Here is a 19,470-nt window from a genome sequence, read left to right on the forward strand (position 1 = left end):
TATGGTTACAATGGAGGAGTAGAGAAGATGAAAGAAAAAAAACTGATTTTGATTTTACTCTACTCATAATTAGGTTTAAATACGATGGAGGACAATTCAGTCTTTTCAATTTAAAAAGGAGGGACAAATTAGTCCATTTAAAGCAAAAAGGGTGATCTAGTCAATTTATACCCCTATAGGACACCCCTAACCAATTAGAAGGACATTGCTATCACACTTGCCGCCCTTATACCAGGGTTGCATATAAAGGTCCTCCCACGCTTCGCTCCGTCGGCCCAAAAATGAAAATTGAATCCAGACAACGAAAAAATTTTTTCTTTTTGTTTTTCTTCCGTTTAATCAAAAAAGCTGACATTGGAAAGCATCTTGTAGTATAAATATAATAATTGCTGCTTTCGGTGAGAGAATAAAAATATTTTTCTTTCTAGGGTTTTACGAGATCAACAATTTCTGTTTTTGTTCTTCTGCCTCCCTTTTTTGTTCTTCATTCAAGTGATTGATCAGAGTAACAATGGCGACGACTGCAAGACAATCAGAAGCTCAAGCTCAATTCCAGTTTACGAAGCAACCGTATGTCGAAGATGTTGGACCTAGGAAGATGTAAGCTCAATTCATTATTTTACTTTTGTTTTAGTCTGTTTTTGTTTGTAGCCTGAAAATTGTTTTGATTGATTTTTGTTTGTTGCAGTCAAAGTATAAAGTTCTCAATGATGTCTGGACCAGAAATCATGAAAGCTTCTGAAGTTCAAGTGTATGATAGTGGTTTTTATGATCAAAACATAAAGCCTAAGAAGAATGCATTGCTCGATTCTCGTATGGTATGTTGTATTTCTTTTAAACAACTTGTATAGTGTAGCCAATTATGGTTTTGTCTTGTGGTCATGACGTATGCTTGAACTATGTGGTTGATTTCAGGGTCCTGCTGGTAGCAAAATGGGTATCATTTGTGAAACATGCCATGGCGATTTTGCGAATTGCCCAGGACATTATGGATATTTGCATCTTTGCCTTCTGGTGTTCAATGTTGGATACTTCAATGCGATTCTTAATATTCTTAAATGCATATGTAAGGTATGGTAATTCTGCAATTTGATTATGTTTTGCTTGCTTCACATTATGGTCACGGTTTTTCCATATTTACATTATACATTAGCTACTCATTGGTATGTACTAAATTTTGTATCTGTTACAGTCATGTGCTCGAATACTACTGTCGGAGAAAGAACGTGTAAGTTACTTAAAGAAGATGAGGAATCCCAAAGCGGAGGCTTTGCAGAAGACTGCCACAGCCAAGGCGATATTAAAAAGTTGTAAACCCAAAACATGCAGCAGATGCGGATACATCAATGGTTTGCCTTCTATCCCTTTTTTAATACATTGATGATAGAGACTTATCTTACTTCATTGATGGTAGAGTCGGAACTAGCAATGTTGCACACAGAAACATTTGTGTAATATTGTTCGTGCACTTTTCTGTGAGGATAGGCAAACAATGGAAAATGGATCATCAAATTGTAGTAGTTCTTCAGAACACAGCATATACCAAATCTCACATAATTTCTGTTTGTACTTTATTCAAACATTGTAAAAGTAGTATGATTTACTGGATAATAATTATGTTTAAAATAAATATAAGTATTAAATAATAATTCTGTGCACACAGCATCGAACCATCAGTCTCGAGCAATTGAGGCCGCATTGTAGACTCTGAATTAGCTAATTGGTATTTTGGTGGGTGCATAAGACTCTGCACTTCCCCAACCTGTCAGTGAGCTTGTTTCTGCTGACCTTTTCTGTCAGTTTAGGGGAATCGGGAAACTCTTCGAATAAATGAATAGAAACTAATGTTTAACATATTGAAACATGATTAAGGTCATGGGCACATGGCAAAGGTGATTATTTTCAAGATAAGTATGGTCGTCACTAAATTCGTATGCCAAATTTGTACTTGCAGCTTGTAGTGAAAAAAGCAGGAACAGTTATGGGTATTATTCATGACCGAAGCAAAAAACTTACGGATGACACAGATAAAGAATGCAAAGCAGCACTTTCTGGGACACGTATTCAAATTCTTAACCCTGATAGAGTTCTTGGTCTCTTTAAAAGAATACTAGACCAGGTATAAGCTCCTATTGATGATGGTTTGGGTACATAAAATGGCCTTTCGAGATAAAATTCTCAAGCAAGATATATGACACGATTCTTTAGCTTCATTCTCTATTCCTTGCACTTTTTTTTTTCTGTTTGTTAATATTCCTTATCTTCGTATTGCAGGACTGTGAACTACTATATCTCAGTGATAGGCCTGAGAAACTTATTATTACAGACATTTTGGTGCCTCCTATAGCTATCCGTCCTTCTTCTTTTGTAGATGGAGGAAGAAGGTTGGTTATACATGGTTGAACATTTATGTCTTTGGTGCTGCTGTTTGAGTTACTCGTGATAATTTATTCTATGTGCTTAATTAGTGAATTGATTATCAATTTGCTTTTGCTGCAGTAACGAAGATGATATCACTTCTAAACTTAATACCATTATTCAAACAAATGCTTCCCTCCGACAAGACTTAGATGGCAAGAAGTCCACTTCCCAATGTTTGGTACGGATCAGAGCATAACATGGCTTATTGTTTACTTTTCAGTTTCTTGCGACATTTTTCAAACTATTATCACAATAGTCTGATTAGAAAAATTGCTGCTTCTTGTTTCTTTGGTTCTGATGAATGTCTTTTATGCTCTAATCATAGTAACACTATTACTCGACTTGCAGGGTGATTGGGAACTACTCCAAGTTGAGGTTGCACAATATATTAAAGAGCGAAGTCCGCGGTGTCCCCCTAAGTATGATGCAGTCCTCAAAACCATTACGAGGGTTCGTCCAACGTCTCAAAGGGAAACAGGGGCGCTTTTTTGGGAACTTGTGTGGAAAACGTGTTGAGTATACTGCCAGGACTGTTATTTCCCCTGATCCTAATCTTAAAATTACAGAGGTTACTTGTTGTTTTTAGCTTTGACTATCTTTGGTTGTTGCATTTTAGTTGTTGCATACTTGTTTGTGCACGTAATTGGCTAACACATCTGATGAATGGTTTGTATTTTGTGTCTGTTTTTAGGTGGGCATACCTATCTTGATTGCTCAAATCTTAACATACCCAGAACTAGTGTCCCAGCACAACATAGAGAAGTTAAGGAAATGTGTTGTCAACGGTGCTTATAAATATCCAGGAGCAAAATATATTATATCTGCTGGTTCAGTGTGGTATGTGCTATTGTTCATCTCATCTTACTGATTGCATATAAGAAAATCTCAGTATTGTTGTATTTTGTTTTCAATAGTGTGTTATCCTGTTTTAGTTTAATTTTCCCGTGGTAATTGACTTACCTGATCCTTCTGCAGGATTCTGAATAGAAGACGAAAAAGTGATGCTTATGGACTCAAATTTGGAGACATTGTAGAAAGGCATCTGGAAGATGGGGATGTTGTGTTATTTAATCGTCAGCCTAGCTTGCATCGCATGTCTATAATGTGTCATAGGGTATTTGCATCAACATCTTGTTTGAATGTTACACTTTGTTTAATTTGTTTTTCTTTGTTCTCTTCGTCCCATATTGATTTCATTTGCAAATGCTTGTAGGCGAAAATAATGCCTTGGAGAACATTGAGGTTCAATGAATCTGTTTGTAATCCATACAATGCTGACTTCGATGGTGATGAGATGAATATGCATGTTCCTCAAACAGAAGAGGCTCTCACAGAGGCTCTCATGCTGATGGGGGTAATTGCTCAAACTTTGTCCTTCAGATATTGTTGTGAGTTTCTATTTGGTTGTCGATATTCCTTTTTGTTAGATTTGTGACTATTTTATCTTTATATGTTCAGAACTTCATATCCATTTAAATTATCTGATGTTTGTTTGCAGTGAATTGCACATGAATTCTCCAATGAGTTCTTTTAAGTAATGTTTCATTTCTTGTTTAATCTGTTGATAGTAACATTGTGATACGAAACCCATTAGCCGACTCCGACTGAATGCTTTCATGAGATGCATGTATGATACTGATTGCTAACGTGTAAACATTTGATGAAGACTGTAAATGTACTATAGATAGGTTTTTTTTTACATCAGTCTTGACTGTAAATGTAAATGTTTACATTTGTAAACATTGAACCTCATTTGCACCTCTTGAACATATACCAGAGATGATTGGTCCATCTCATAAAACTTTTATTGATGCAGTCCTTCACATGTGTAGGAACTTTTCACATATGAAGAATGTACATTGCTACCTTCGCTAAACACTGCACTATCTCATTACTTTCCTGCAAAGCATGAGTATGATAATGCTTTTACTGATCAGTTGCTGTTTTGACCTAGACCAGGGTCAAACACTTAGAATTGTTTGGTATTTAATTGCATATTTCAAATCTATACTGGAATTGCTTAGCCTTCTAGGTTGCACGCCAGTTATTCTGAACCATCAAATTATCACCAGTTTCCTCTATGTCCTTCAATGTTATAATCAAACTTGAGTGTGTATTTCTAGAATAATTATCAAGCACTTACACAATCCTAATTATTTTATTTCCGTTTCAACAAACTGTCCACATAACTTTCCTCTACATCTGTAATTGCTTGCAGGTGCAAAATAACTTGTGTACACCAAAAAATGGAGAAATTTTGGTCGCATCTACTCAAGATTTTCTAACATCTTCCTTTCTCATTACACGGAGGGATACATTCTATGATCGTGCATCCTTTGCGCTTATGTGTACTTATATGGGTGATGCAATAGAATCTGTTGATTTGCCAGCACCGGCTTTAATTAAGGTTAGACAAGGCTTTGTTATGCACAGTTATCATAGATGTCTTGATCACCATTCTTATTCTTTGTGTTTCGTACCTATTCATGCTTGTCATTTAGTATTTGGTATTAGGAATAACAACTGCTCTGATACTATTGTTCAAGGTTAATTTCTTTCTCTGAGTTTTTGCTTTGGTTATGAAGAATCCCAAGTACTTCCCTTAACCTCCCATGTGTATGGGGGATATCAATCTTTTTCATGCAACACTCCATTCTATCAAATATAACATGTTTCAAAATTATGTTTTTCTTTTGTCTCGGTGAATCCGATGTGAATGCTCGCTGTATCTTGAATTTGATCTTGTCTGTATAGAACTCAATGCTGTCAAACAGAAGAACATGATTTTTCCATATATATTTTTCCATATATAAGTTAGAAAAAAAGATTGCTTCAATTCATTGCATCTTTTAATCAAATGGATGCACATGCTGAGTGCAGCTTCCTTTTTGCACAATAGTTCGGATTTACTTCTGAGTCAGTTTCTTGTAAAAAATCTCTGGCTTGTAAAATGTTGTTCACTTAGATGCAAGTAGTCTTGTCTGGCTTTATTAACTGTGGTCTTGCATGTGTGCTTAAAATGGTTAGAGATATATCAAAAATTGACTAATTGATGTAGAATTGCATTTTCACAGCCAGTAGAGCTTTGGACTGGGAAACAGCTATTCAGTGTTCTAGTTCGCCCTCGTGCTCAGATGAGAGTCTATGTAAATCTTACTGTTACAGAAAAATCTTACAAGCAGGGCAAAGAAACATTGTGTCCAAATGAAGGGTTTGTCTATTTCCAGAACAGTGAACTTATTTGTGGGCAAGTTGGTAAAGCTACTCTAGGTGGGTTCCTTATCTCAATCATTACTAGATCTGCATGTCTTATTTCTTCATTTGCAGTTGAGTTGGTCTTCTACAACATTTGTTGGCATGTGATATATTACAAGTGACACATTTAGTTTGGGAGAATTAGGTGTCATATTAGATTGTCTAACATAGCTTCACTGTGAAGCATTAAGGATTTAAGGGCTTCTGTTTCAAGGAATCATTTTGTATGAAAAGTCATGGGAATGCAAACTCCACATCTTACAGAATGCCACCTCTTTAAAATCTTCAAAGGGAGTTACTGGTTAAATGAGTGACACATAACACCTGTACTATGTTCGGGATTTTGTAGGCGGTGATTGGGCAATTGACTTTACATAAATCGGCATATGTTAGTTATACCCAACACATTTAAGTATAGGAGAACCTGGGACACAGATGACTTTGAAAACATTCCACTTTGCTGGAGTTGCTAGCATGAGTATCCTTTATTTGATTACATTTATTTTCATATTATTCTTCTCTTTTTCTAACAAGTCTTTGCTAGATTTAGTTCCTACTAAATCTTTGATTGCCCATTTTACTCTCATGTCCAGACAAAGTAAGGTGCACTTCTAGTAAGTCTGTAGGGGTTAGTAATGTGAACGAGAAGGATAATAGCTAACATTGTGTCCTTTTGCCATGACCATAAGTTACCATAATCCACTCTTTTCAGAAACTGTGACTATTAATTAGTTTTCAGTGTGATCCTTTGACTCGGCATCAGATGTTACACTTGGAGTTCCTCGCATCAAGGAAATTATAAACGGTGCTAAAAATATAAGTACACCTATTATTGCTGCTAAGCTTGAGTGTGATAGAGATGTTAGATCTGCACGCATGGTGAAAGGCTCTATAGAAAAAACAGTTCTCGGCGAGGTATGTTTTTTAGAAGCATTCATTCATTACTATCTCTGATTTTGTCTCATTTTTCTTCTCCATTGCCATGCAAAATGCAACCTTGTTTTCTTCCATGAAAAGGCACATAGTAGTCACAATCTTTCGGAGATCAGTAAGTGTACCATTCCAGGAGTTTAAATTTACATCAAACATGATGACTTTATATGCAGATTGCAGAAAGCATGAAAATAGTTCTCGAATCACGCGGAGCATACATACCTGTTAAGCTGGATATGGAATTGATTCGGTGTTCACAGTTGAAGATTTCTGCTACAAGTGTACAACAGTCTCTCTTGGATCATCCTAAATTAAAATTAAGTCCTCCAAAATCAAAATTATATCCAGAACAGGTGAGGAATTCATATACTGCACATAGCACCATTAATGTTTATTTCAAGGTAATTCTTAAATATCATCTGTGACAGAATTGTGGTCCTGTCGCGGTATATTGAGGTACTGGATGATAGAAGTCTGAAAATTCGCTCTCCTGAGAAAGATAGAACCAAGATTCACTTTGCACTGCACTCTTTGAAATCCATGCTTCCGGAAGTTGTTGTAATGGTGAGATATTACACTCTATTCTAGATTCCAGCTGCCGTAAAAGTATATTGTTTAAACAAGAAAAAGAAAGATGATTGCCAATTTATCAAGCTGCTAGAGTGGGTGGTCTGTGATCTAATCTCACCTCCTTTGCTTGTCTCCTTCATGCAGGGCGTACCAACAGTTGAGCGTGTAATTGTAAGTGAAAAACAGAAAAAGGGCAAGGGTACGGGCGAGTACGAGGTGTTTGTGGAAGGGTTAGTTTTTTCAGTCTCCCTCTTCTTGTCGATAATATGATCATAAAGGCAACATGGTGCTTTAAAGGCAATTGTCCGCTCCATTTTTAGATTTAATCGGGTTATGTCTAGTTCTAGACATGTAGAACTGTAGGGCACGACATAAACTGGTTCTGGATATGTATAACTTCAGGGGCACTAAGCCTCTTGTATTTGGGCTGGGGTGCTGAAAAATTGTTTATCTTCTATACTTAAGCTGAATACTTGCAGCTTTTACGTTTTTAAAGTTTAGGTCTTCACGCATAATCTCCCTGTTTTTTTATTGGTCATCACGGATGAAACTCACTAAAGATTCCCATGTTATTGGTATGTTGTTGCAAATAGTCTGATTTTTTTTCGTCCCTCAAAAGAATTGGGAGTTTGAGTTCTAACATAGTTAGAATAAGAATTAGCCAATTTAAGGAAATTATAGAGTTTCCCAAAATTAACACTCAAAAAATATCCGAGAACCCAAAAAAGTTGCTTGGCCAGTTAGAGATCATAATCTCTGTGATCGATTAAGAAGATAATTATTTTCACTTGTATATCGTTTGAACCATTGAAGCTCTTCCTACGTTTTTCTAAGATAGTGTCTGACCAAAGCTTATACTATACAATTAGCTAAATACGGCCATGGAGAGCTTCATGTACATTGAATGCGTTTATCAACTTTTAATCTCCGAATTTCAGTTTTTGTAAAAAGCAAGCATATTGTGCTTAGCTAGGGTCGAAGAAGATACATATAACATTTGCCAAATGACTCAACCGCTCTTTAGCCCACATACATACACTCCTAAGACTATTGATTTGATAAAATAAAACGCTAGAATATTCATGACATGAAAGAGAAATAATAATCATACAACAGTCTTGGAAGATTCATAGGTTCTCTTGTACGGCTATCAATTTCAAGTTACTTTCACAAATTCAACATCTAATTATCCCCCACATGAAAACCATCCATCCTTTCCCAAACCCTCTTGTATTAGGTAGCATTTTTTAAGCAAATTTTTGTTTTTTTGCTCTTTAATATCTTTGAACTCTTCTTTTCATTGTCCAAATATTCTTCTTACACTAATGCAATGCCTTAAGGGGGACTCGAATAAGTTTTGAATCACCATCGAACTTCAAAAATGGAACACAAGTAGTTGGCAATACAACTAGGACTTGTATTTCATTTGGGTTATAAAAAGAAGGCTATAACCCTCTTGTATTAGGTAGCATTTTTTAAGCAAATTTTTGTTTTTTTGCTCTTTAATATCTTTGAATTCTTCTTTTCATTGTCCAAATATTCTTCTTACACTAGTGCAATGCCTTAAGGGGGACTCGAATAAGTTTTGAATCACCATCGAACTTCAAAAATGGAACACAAGTAGTTGGCAATACAACTAGGACTTGTATTTCATTTGGGTTATAAAAAGAAGGCTGTTATTGGGGCGTCACATTCCATTAGAGGGGCGTCACCTAATAGGACAAAAACGGGTCACCCATAAGTAATATCAAAAACTCATTATCTCAAATAATTTTGCAATGACTAAACAACCCTTATTTAGTTAATTTTAATTTAATTTAATTAGATAAAAATTAAATTAATGAATTTTGTTGTATACTTGGTGAATTCTGGGACAAAGTTTTTGTGGGAAGAAAACTGGCCGTAAAATAAACTTCTACGGTTGGAAATAATCCAAATCTAGACGTAAAATCACTTCTACGGTTGGAAATATTCCAAACCTAGACGTAAAATCACTTCCACTGTTGGAATTAAAAGGAACCTGGACGTAGAATGAGCTTCTACGGTTGGAACTAATTCAAACCTGGACGTAAAACTACATGCAAATAAAATTCTACGGTTGGAATTAATCCAAACCTGGACGTAAAACCACTTCTACTGTTGAAAATAATCCAAACCTGGACGTAAAATCACTTCTACGGTTGGAATTAAAAGAAAACTGGGCGTAAAATCGGATTCTACGGTTGGAATTAAAAGAAACCTGGACGTAAAATGAACTTGTACGGTTGGAATTAAAAGAAAACTGGGCGTCCATCATGTGATATGTAGTGAGTGGTTGCCCTTATCAAGACTCGGGGCCTAGAGCTGGTTTCGAACTAGGTCAACAAGTTTCAGACGCATATACTGTTTATTGAGTAGTACTTTTTTCTTTCTTTCTTTCTATACCAAAATGAAAAATGGCGGCGCTGCTCCATTTTTATTAGAAATCTCAGTGGAGGAAAGGAGGAATTGAGAGCTAGTAAATGAATCAGTGGATCTGAGAGATGGGGTTTGCTAGTCTAGGGTTCAGTGAAGACCAGATGGAGAATTTGGGTTTTAGACAAAGAAGGAATTTAGGGTTTCTGGATTGCAGTTTGGGGTTAATCAATCTTGAGCAGGGATATAGATGGGCATTGCAGGTGAAACTTGTGATGTTCATTTGGTGGAATTGTGTGATGGAGAATCACAAGGGCAGGAATTGGTGTTGTGACAGAATGGGTCAAGAATGGAAATGGAGGAATCTCATGGTGCAATTGTGGTGAAGTTGAAGGTGACCTTTAACTACTCAAACACGGTTTTCCATTTCGAGCATTTTAGCCCTTAACCCAAAATGGAACTGGTAACTTTTTCCCAGTCTTTATAATGGGTATCATACTTCACTCTAATCTTCAACCTCTCTTCATTCTGTGTTTCTTTGGAAATGGAGATCAACCTAAATAATGAACCTGAACCAGAATTTGAGATCGTCAGCCCAGAATTGGAAAGAGAAGATGATAGAATTATACCTACATTGCTGGGGAGGAGGCGTTCACGAAGACAGAGAGATGAAATGTGAGTTCTCTACCTTCTATTTTTTAGAAATATATAGTTAATCTTAATTGTGACAAGAAAAAACCACTTGGGAGTGGAACAAACCTTAATTGAAATGGTTTTATGTAATTGGGTGGCTGTAATGGTATAAGGAAATTTATGGCAAGGTGTATGGGATAGTCCAAATTTAAACTTCAGCCACTTCAATTGCTGAAAAATTACTGAAAAAAATCAAGTAGTTTGTAGGATTTCTAGGGTTTGTGATTTAAGGTCGTAAGATATAATCTAACCTTTAAGACAATGATCCATGGTTGATCACTTGAAGAATCTTCTGAAATATATAGTTAATCTTTAGTAGTTAATCTTCCATTTCTTGAAGAATCTCAATTGTCTTTTGTAGAAACAGTGATCCATGGTTGATCACTTGAAGAATCTTCTATTTTTTAGAAATATATAGTTAATCTTCTATTTCTTGAAGAATCTTAATTGTCTTTTGTAGAAACAGTGATCCATGGTTGATGAATTACAACAAACCTTAATTGAAATGGTTTTATGTAATTGGGTGTCTGTAAAGTTAGTTTGAGCTATGTTCTTTCTTTTCAGAATTTTGGTTTCTGTTGGTTTTTGCAGTAACCAAATGGAAGGAAGTACATCATCGGCTGGACCTATGCATGTTGATCATCAACAACACCCACAAACCCTCCATCAACAGCACACATCTCAGAATCTTCAAGGATCTTCATGTCAACGAATTAAGTGGACAGATGAAACTACAAACCTGTTGATAAAACTGGTCTATTATGCTGGAGAGGAAAGAAAATCTGTCATTTTGCTCAAAGGGAAATGGAAAGCCGTTTCTCAAGTTATGTCTGACAAAGGATTTTCCGTGACTCCTAAACAGTGTGAAGATAAATTTCATGAGCTGAACAAACGGTATAGAAGACTAATTGATCTTCTTGGTTGGGATGACGCTTGCAAGGTGGTTGAGGATCATGCAGTTATGAAGACGATGGACATCTCACTGAAAGCTAAGGCGGATGTTTGGAAAAGCCTGAAATCAAAACATTTGTTTTTTGAAGAGATGACTTCATACTACAATGGGCATCTACCTTCTGATCCAGAACTTCGAAAATCTCTGCAGCGAGCTCTTAGAAGCGATGATGATCATGATACTCGCAATGTACTAGAAGATGTTAATGAGGATGACAGTTGGACCCTAGATAAGCATGCCCAACACACTAGTGATTCAGTCCGTGATCGAGTTCCTCTAGCTATCTGTGGTCCTATCTTGAGTGGCAAATCCCCTCCTCCTGACTTTCCTGCCGAGCCTTATCAGTTTTTGGTGGTTAATGCTGATCAGGTAAGGCTTTCGTCCTTTTCACGATTTGGGTTTTCCACCTTTGCGATATCGCCTAGCTAGAAGAAGTTTTTGACTGTTCCGTTTCTTTGTAGCCCAAGTCTCAGAGTAATCAGTCGTTTCGCTTTAGTTGTACGGTTAATTTTGATGTTTTTGTTTTTATGAGTGATTTAACCAAAGTTGAACCTTTTAGACCACGAACCAAAGGCTTCTTGATGCTGCTATTCGTGAGAAGGAGTTGGCAGATATGGCGAGTCTTCGGGTTCAACTTCAAAGGGAGCAAGAACGCGCCCGAGGACTTGAGACGCAACTAGCTGATGCCAAAGGTATTTTTTCATAACCTCGTCATTGCTGATTGATAATATAGTGTCAATATCTTGAGTCTAGCGTTGTCTTCCTAGCCGAGATATCTAGCTTAGATCGAGACTCCGTTTCCGAATACCGTACTATGTCCAAGAAGTTGAACACCGAAAAAGAGCATGTTCTATGCTTCAACAGAAGATTTTCAACAAGTACGATAAGATCGATCACTAAACCGCCGAGATCGAGAGGCTCCAGGCCGAGCTACTTCGTTATCAGAGATTTGAGTATGTTCCCTAGGAAATAGATAATCTGCGAGCTGAGTTATCCCGATTTCAAAGAGTTGCTGGTGATAGAAAATTGCTGGCCGAGTCTCTAGAGAGTCAATGCAATACTTTGAGGCTTTAGAACAGGGATCTTCATGCCGATCATAAGCTTTTATCTCAGTCAAAGGATGATGCTGAGAGGTCCGTTCAAAAGTTAGAGGAGAGACTTCTCGGGTTTGATCAAATGTCGCGAGATTTGGAGTGGACTCGGGCCCAATTATCGGGTCTTCAAACAGCGCATGATCGACAGAAAACGGCTTGGGGTAAACATAAGCAACATTGCCCCACTAATGAGTTTAACGAACAGCAATATACAGATTTGGTATTGAAGATGTCCGCGCTTGAAATCAGTCTTTCTAAATCCGAAGAAATTTTAAAACTAGTTTTGCCCGTGCTTTCATGTTTTTGTGCATGTCTTTGTTTTCTCACATGTTTCGTCGCTGTTTGCATTTGCGTTAACCATGTTGTTGTTCTTGTCTGTGTAGCCGAGCAAGGGAGGGTCAAGTCCTTGGAGGAAGAGATTGTTCAGCTGAAGAACAATGAGGCCCAGCTGAATGCGAAGATCACCAATGCTGAGGCTGCTACTACTGAGTTGGCTCGTCTACTTGCCAAAGTGAAAGAGGAGTACCGGACTGAGCTTGCTGCTAAGATCAAAGAAGGTGTGAAGGAGTTCATTGATAACATAAGAAGAGAGCTATAGTTGCTGCGAAGAAGTCGGGCTCGGGACCGATTCCTTCGACCGAATAATCTGTACCTACTTATAATCTGGTAATCTTCGTTCAGATTCATTTTGAACCTAAATGTTACTGACATTGTCTTAGGGAGTAATATATGTAGGCTACTGTCATTATGTCTTTATACCATCAATCCAACTTTAAGGGAGTGTTTTCTTACTTTCTTATCTTTAAGCTATATTACTTTGCTAACTCTGCACCTTGTTATTTGGTTTATGCATGGGAGTTGAATAAGTAAATGCTGACATAATTGTGGAAAGTGAGGGCTTTTCTGGTAGTATCAAGGGAATGTATTTTCGTGTCTTGTTTCTATACATTATTTGTTATACAATGTTAGCTAGGGTACCCAAATTGATAGTTTAATTATATATATATATATATATATTTCGACTGATACTGCAACCAACCCCATTATGTTAGTGTTGTATCCTATCACTAAAAATGGTAGTTTGAACAAAAAGCTACACCTAAGTTTGCCTGCATTTATCTATAAATTTCACCAGAACCTACAAGCAGAGTTCTTTTTGATAATACGTCTCCATTCTGTCCTTAACTACCATTCGTGACTGCCACTGGTGCTAAATTTGCACTTCGAGATCTTCTCTCTTGCGGTATTAGCATAGAAATATTAGATAGCTCAGTTTTGAAGCATTTACAGGCACATTATCTGACTTTTGGGATCATCTTTGTCTTTTTTATGCTTTACATTTCAATTTCGTCCTATCATTGAAATACTTTCTTGTCCATACGGTCAAAAATTAAGATTTTTTAAGAATTGCATCAACTGAGGTTTCACGAAAACACAACTAGATTGATGACCTACAGAATCTAACACTTGAAATGTGGAACAAACAACTCTAGCTAGTCCCAGTAGTACTACGTAATTGGGAAAAGGACGGCATGATGCTAGTAAACTTACATGAGTGCACCTCAACTCCATTAACTGCTGTTTAACGAATTGGCAGCTCTGATTTTTACTGACATTCATTTTGACAAGGTCATTTAACAGAGGTTTCCTTAAGAGGAATGTTGGATTGGCGAATCTAGGAGTGTCTGTCAGTGGCCAGTAATCTGAGACATTAGTACTTTCTAGCGTGGCAGCGGTCCACTTTAAGCTAACATAAGTTTTTGCTACGGCACGCGACAGCATGAGCCTGCAGTTTTTGATAGATGTACAGCTGTTAGAGATTTAGATCTTTAAATTTAGGAAGGACTCAACTAGATGGATAACTCATGGCATTTAGGAAGGGGCACATTTATTAATATCTGGAATCTAGATGGATACTTTTTTTTAAACAAAGGCAAACTTAATATTACATAAACATATTAGTTACGTCATGATTTATGTAAGGAACTACTAAGTCAGGTGGATAACTCCACCAATTTACGCATAAATTCTGTTTTCGAGCTGGCTTTGCTAAAACATCTGCAGCTTTATTACAAGACCTATAAACAAACTCACAAGACAACATAGGGTAGCTATTACACATATTAACACAATTTCTAAGAAGAGGTAAACACTGCCACTGACAAATATTAGTTTGATGTTGTAAAAAGATACTGATACTCCAATTGTCTGTCTCAAAAATGACATTAGTCCAGCCATTTGAATCTGCTATTTGCATAGCTTCTACCATAGCCCAGGCTTCAGCTTGCTCAACATTTCTAGCTCTTTTCAATGTTCCTCTTCCCATGACAAAGGCCCCTGCAGAATTTCTAGTTATAATACCAATACCAGCTAACAAAGATTCAGAATTATATGAAGCATCAATATTTATCTTTAGGAACTGCATAGGAGGAGGAACCCAAGGCAAATGTAAGATGTAGTTCTGTAAATGGTAATGATTATGAGCAACAAATGCGGTGTCTAACTGATGTTGTACCTTGTAAGAGTTTATCTGATGTATGACAGTTCGATTATTGGGTGTTATATTGCTGAAAACAGCCCTACATCTATGTTTCCAAATGAAGTGCATTATACAGAGAGCTAAGTGCACAACTAGAGGTGTGTGTTTGATATTTATATTCGAACCCTTAAGCTGCCAAGTCTGAATCCAGGAGAGAACCGAGTGATGCTGCACAATGGAAACGAACTGATTAGGGAAAAAATTCTTCCATATAGCTTGAGAGAAGGAGCAATGAAGTAGCAAATGGTCCAGATCTTCAGTTTGATTCATACTACACAGAACACATATTTGATCATCAGCATTCAGATGCCTAAAAAATGCGAGCTTTCACGGGTATAGCATCATGTAATCCTTTCCACATAAAAATTTGAAACTTATACAGTACTTTCAATTTCCAGAATGCCAACCAAAATTGCTGAGATAAACCCATTGAAATATCCATATGCAATTCCTTTTTACAAAGCATCTTGTACGCTGAAGCAGTTGTAAACATGCCAGTACTAGTAAAAGGACAGACCAATTTATCTTCCTGATCTAATTGTAAAGGAATAGTGAGATTAGAATTCACCTGGTCTGCAGAAAATAAATGGAGAAGAAGCGGAATATTCCATTGCTGAGTGAGAGGATCAAATAGTTCCGAAACCCATTGAATATTACTTGTATTCAGATCATTCCAATCTTGAATTGCATTCTGCATGGAAGGAATCCAATTGGCAGTCCAGATATTGATGCGAGTACCATTACCTACTTGCCATTTTGCATTTCTAAGAACAATTTCAAGCCCAACACATATACTCTGCCATACCCAACTTGAATTGTTAGTTTCCGACGTAGGGAAGAATTGCAGATCATTATGAGGAAAGTATTTGCCTTTCACCAATTTTTCCCACATAACATCTTGATTATGTAATAATTGCCAGGCCAATTTCGCAAGAAGAGCTGAATTGTAATTGGTTAAATTTTTAAGACCTAGACCTCCAAATCTTTTAGGTACACATACCTTTTTCCATCCAATAAGATGTCGTGGATGATCGTTGGTAAAATTATTCCACCAGTAACGCCTTTGGATGTTGTCCATGTGATGAATTGTTGTTTCTGGCAGTTTAAGGATCTGCATTTGAAACATACCCATTGTACTCAGCACTGCATTCACTTGAGTTGTTCTCCCTGCTTGGTTAATCATTTTACTATGCCAGCCCTGTAACCGGTTAGTCATGCTATCAAGAATACCTTTACAATTTTTTTGTCTTGATCTATGCATCAAAAGAGGAATGCCCAAATATTTTTCACCCAAACCCATAACTTTCATATTAAGAATGCTAGAAATACTAGACTTGTGGGAAATCTAAGTGTGCTTACCAAAAAACAAAGTTGACTTCTGCATGTTAATAACCTGTCCTGAGGCTTGTCCAAAGGAAAGAATCAGATGTTTAAGATGATTCATTTGAGCAGAATTAGCTTGAAAGAATAACAAACAATCATCTGCAAAAAACAGATGATTGATAGGAGGACAATGATGGTTAATTTTAATACCATTGAGAAGACCAGAAGCAACATTATGCTGTAAAAGTCTAGAAAATGATTCCATGATGAACAAAAATAAATAAGGAGACAAAGGGTCTCCTTGGCGAAGGCCGCGGGTTGGACAAAAAGAAGAACTAGGAGTACCATTGATAAGTATAGAAATATTTGTTGTGGATATGCACTGATCAATCAAAGAAATCCAATCTTCATGAAAACCCATTTGGCGAAAAATTGATAATAAAAAAGACCATTCAACCCTGTCGAATGCTTTCGACATATCCAACTTTAAACCTACCAAAGCCTAATTTATCTTCTTAAATTTCATACTATGCAGAATCTCCTGTGCTATAATAACATTATCATGGATATGTCTGCCTGTAACAAAGGCAATTTGAGTAGGAGAAATAATGACAGGCAAAAAAGGTTTAAGACGGTTCGCCAAAATTTTTGAGATGATTTTGTAACTAACATTGCACAAACTAATTGGTTTGTAGTCAGCTGGTGTTTGAGGGTTATGAGTTTTGGGTATCAGAACTTGATAAGTATGATTTATAGCCTTAAGCATATGCTTGAAGGTAAAAAAGTACTGAACCATGGAGATTACCTCAGAACCAACCGTCTCCCAGCATTGCTGATAGAAAGCTGCTTGGAATCCGTCATTACCTGGAGAAGCCCAAGGTCTAATCTGAAAGACAACATCCTTAATTTCTTGAGCATCAGGAACTCGGATAAGCTGAAAGTTTTGGTCTTCTGTGATACAAGGAGTAAACAACTGCAAAATATCTTGATTAATCTGCGGCCTAGAAGTAGATGAAATATTCACAAAATGATTAAGAAAAATAGACTCAATGTTACTCCGATCATCATACCAAATACCCAATGGCCCTTGAATAGCCTGAATGTTGGATCTCTTTTTATTGAAATTAGCCATTGAGTGAAAATATGAAGAATTTCTATCTGCATCAAGAAACTTGTCACCTGCCTTTTGCATGAAGAATTCTTTCTGGATTATTAGCCACTGTTGAAGAGAAGAACTTAACTGTCGAATCAAAGGATGAAAAGCTGGCAAATTATCATCAAAACAACGCTGCAGTTGATTCTGAATATTATGAAGATTGCACTCAATATTCCCAAAAGATAATTTTTTCCACATTTGCAACTGAAATCTAGTGAATTTTAACTTACTTGATAACTGAAAAGAAGGAGAGCCATTAAATTGTTTTCGCCAACTTTGATTGATAGTGTCTTTACAAGAGGCCACTTGGAACCAACACTTGTATAGCTTAAAAGGAGTGTGTTTTCTAGCACTAGGAACAGTGTGTAACAAAATAGGACTATGATCTGAAGCAATGGGAACTAAATGTTGCAGATGACCATTAGTATAATTATTAATCCAACAACAGTTCACTAAGGCTCTATCTAATCTAACCGAGACACGAGCATCTCCATCTCTATGATTCGACCAAGTAGTGTCAGCTCCTGAATAACCCAAATCAATGAGACCCATTTGCTGAATAAAATTCCTAACATGTCTAGCATGATGAGGATGAGATGCATTAATACTATGGGTTTCAGAGTCATTCATAGTGAAGTTCAAGTCGCCTAACAAAACCCACGGGAGATCAGCAGAAGAATACATCTCAAGCAAATATTTCCACTGATTGTTATTGCCTACAACATCACGCACTCCATACATAAAGGTGACCAAAAAATCCAAGTTATTGTCATGAGTGTGTACAATAGCATGTATTGTGTCAGAGGTAGTGTGCATTATTTCAACATCAATTCCTTGTTTCCAGGAAAGAGCAATACCACCAGAAAGGCCCAAAGAAGGATCAAACCAATAATTAGGGTATTTAGTTCTAGAAAGATATATACGCATATTATTGGGCCGAGCTTTGGTTTCGCACAAGAAAAAAATATCTGGATCATTATTGGTCAAACAGAAACTAAGATAGTCTCTAGTATGAGGGTTTCCTATCCCTTGACAGTTCCAAGACAGAATTTTCATGTTGTAAATAATGAAAAAGATAGATAAAAAGATAGGGAAAAAACAACACAGATTAAAGAAAGAGTGAAAACTGAATAGAGAAAAACGAGTTGAGAAAAACACATGTTGCCATGCATCAAATTTGTTCTGTGCATTAAGGGCATGTGCTGCAGCAATGTCCCAAACATTATTCTCTTCAATGTTAGCAGTATCTTCTTGAACATAAGATGTTTCTCCAACAATAATAATATCTCTATCAAACTCAGCATCCTCAAGTTGATTATCAGGAGTTATAACCAAGGTTGGGGGTTGACGATATCGCTTCTTCGTACCACTCGTACTAGCACCATCACTTGTCAGAGTAGAATATGGCCTTACAGAAGCAGAAAGATGAGACTGATCATGATATGATGATGAAGTTGCAGCATCAGAGTCAGTAGCCGAGAAGATGGATAGGCGCATTCCATCAAAAGGCCTCGGTTTTTCTAGAGCAATTGGTTGACGCAGTCTGTTTCTCCGTTGAGTACCATGTTGTAAAAAGAGTTGAGCTTCTTGCTGAGGATTTTGTTAAAACCGGCTCAACAAAACCAAATCCTCTTACAGTCTCTTCCATTTCACGTCTTCGATTAGTCATATCAGCACAGTCATTTTCTTCATGATTAGGTACCTTACACTCAGGGAAAAGTCTGTAAGGTTGTTTTTCATAAAAGAAACCAATCCACCTAGTGACACCAGCAGCATTAGCGGCAGTAATACAAGTTATGAGAGGAGCGTTGACATTAATGAGAATTAAAGCTCTATATTTTGAGGAAGTAGGAGGATTAACACCATCAGGCTCAACCAGTCTAACTTCTCCAACGATATTACCAAGCATTCGCAAAATATCAGCATAAGTGAATTCAGGTAAGAGGTATTTATATTCTAGCCAGTAAGGAGAAACCGAGAAATCTAAGAGATGATAGTCCATTGTTAAATTCCAATCTTTTAAGACTATCAAATAACCATAAAAATTCCAAGCCCCACCAAATAAAATAGCTTCTTTATCATCACTAACTTGGAATTTTATAACAAAAACATTAGGTTCCAAACTACGCACCTGAACCAA

The 19,470-nt window shown here is 36.8% G+C and overlaps 1 protein-coding gene and 1 pseudogene across 2 annotated transcripts; both read left to right on the plus strand.

Annotated features, from left to right (window-relative positions):
• The first annotated feature begins 358 nt into the window (after nt 1–358).
• LOC113278725 lies at nt 359–7,691 on the plus strand (annotated as a pseudogene).
• A 1,931-nt stretch (nt 7,692–9,622) lies between these two features.
• On the plus strand, nt 9,623–13,248 carry LOC113280961. Of its 2 annotated transcripts, XM_026529573.1 has the most exons (5): nt 9,623–10,063; nt 10,152–10,248; nt 10,858–11,587; nt 11,778–11,910; nt 12,696–13,248. In XM_026529573.1, the coding sequence occupies exons 1-5, from the start codon at nt 10,060–10,062 to the stop codon at nt 12,908–12,910; spliced, it is 1,179 nt and encodes a 392-aa protein (XP_026385358.1). In that variant the 5' UTR covers nt 9,623–10,059; the 3' UTR covers nt 12,911–13,248. The 2 variants fall into 2 exon arrangements, with proteins under 2 accessions (XP_026385358.1, XP_026385357.1); XM_026529572.1 differs by having other exon boundaries at nt 9,623–10,248.
• Nucleotides 13,249–19,470: the final 6,222 nt, after the last annotated feature.

This window comes from Papaver somniferum, chromosome 5 (assembly GCF_003573695.1).
Source record: "Papaver somniferum cultivar HN1 chromosome 5, ASM357369v1, whole genome shotgun sequence".
NCBI classification, from domain to species: Eukaryota; Viridiplantae; Streptophyta; class Magnoliopsida; order Ranunculales; family Papaveraceae; genus Papaver; species Papaver somniferum.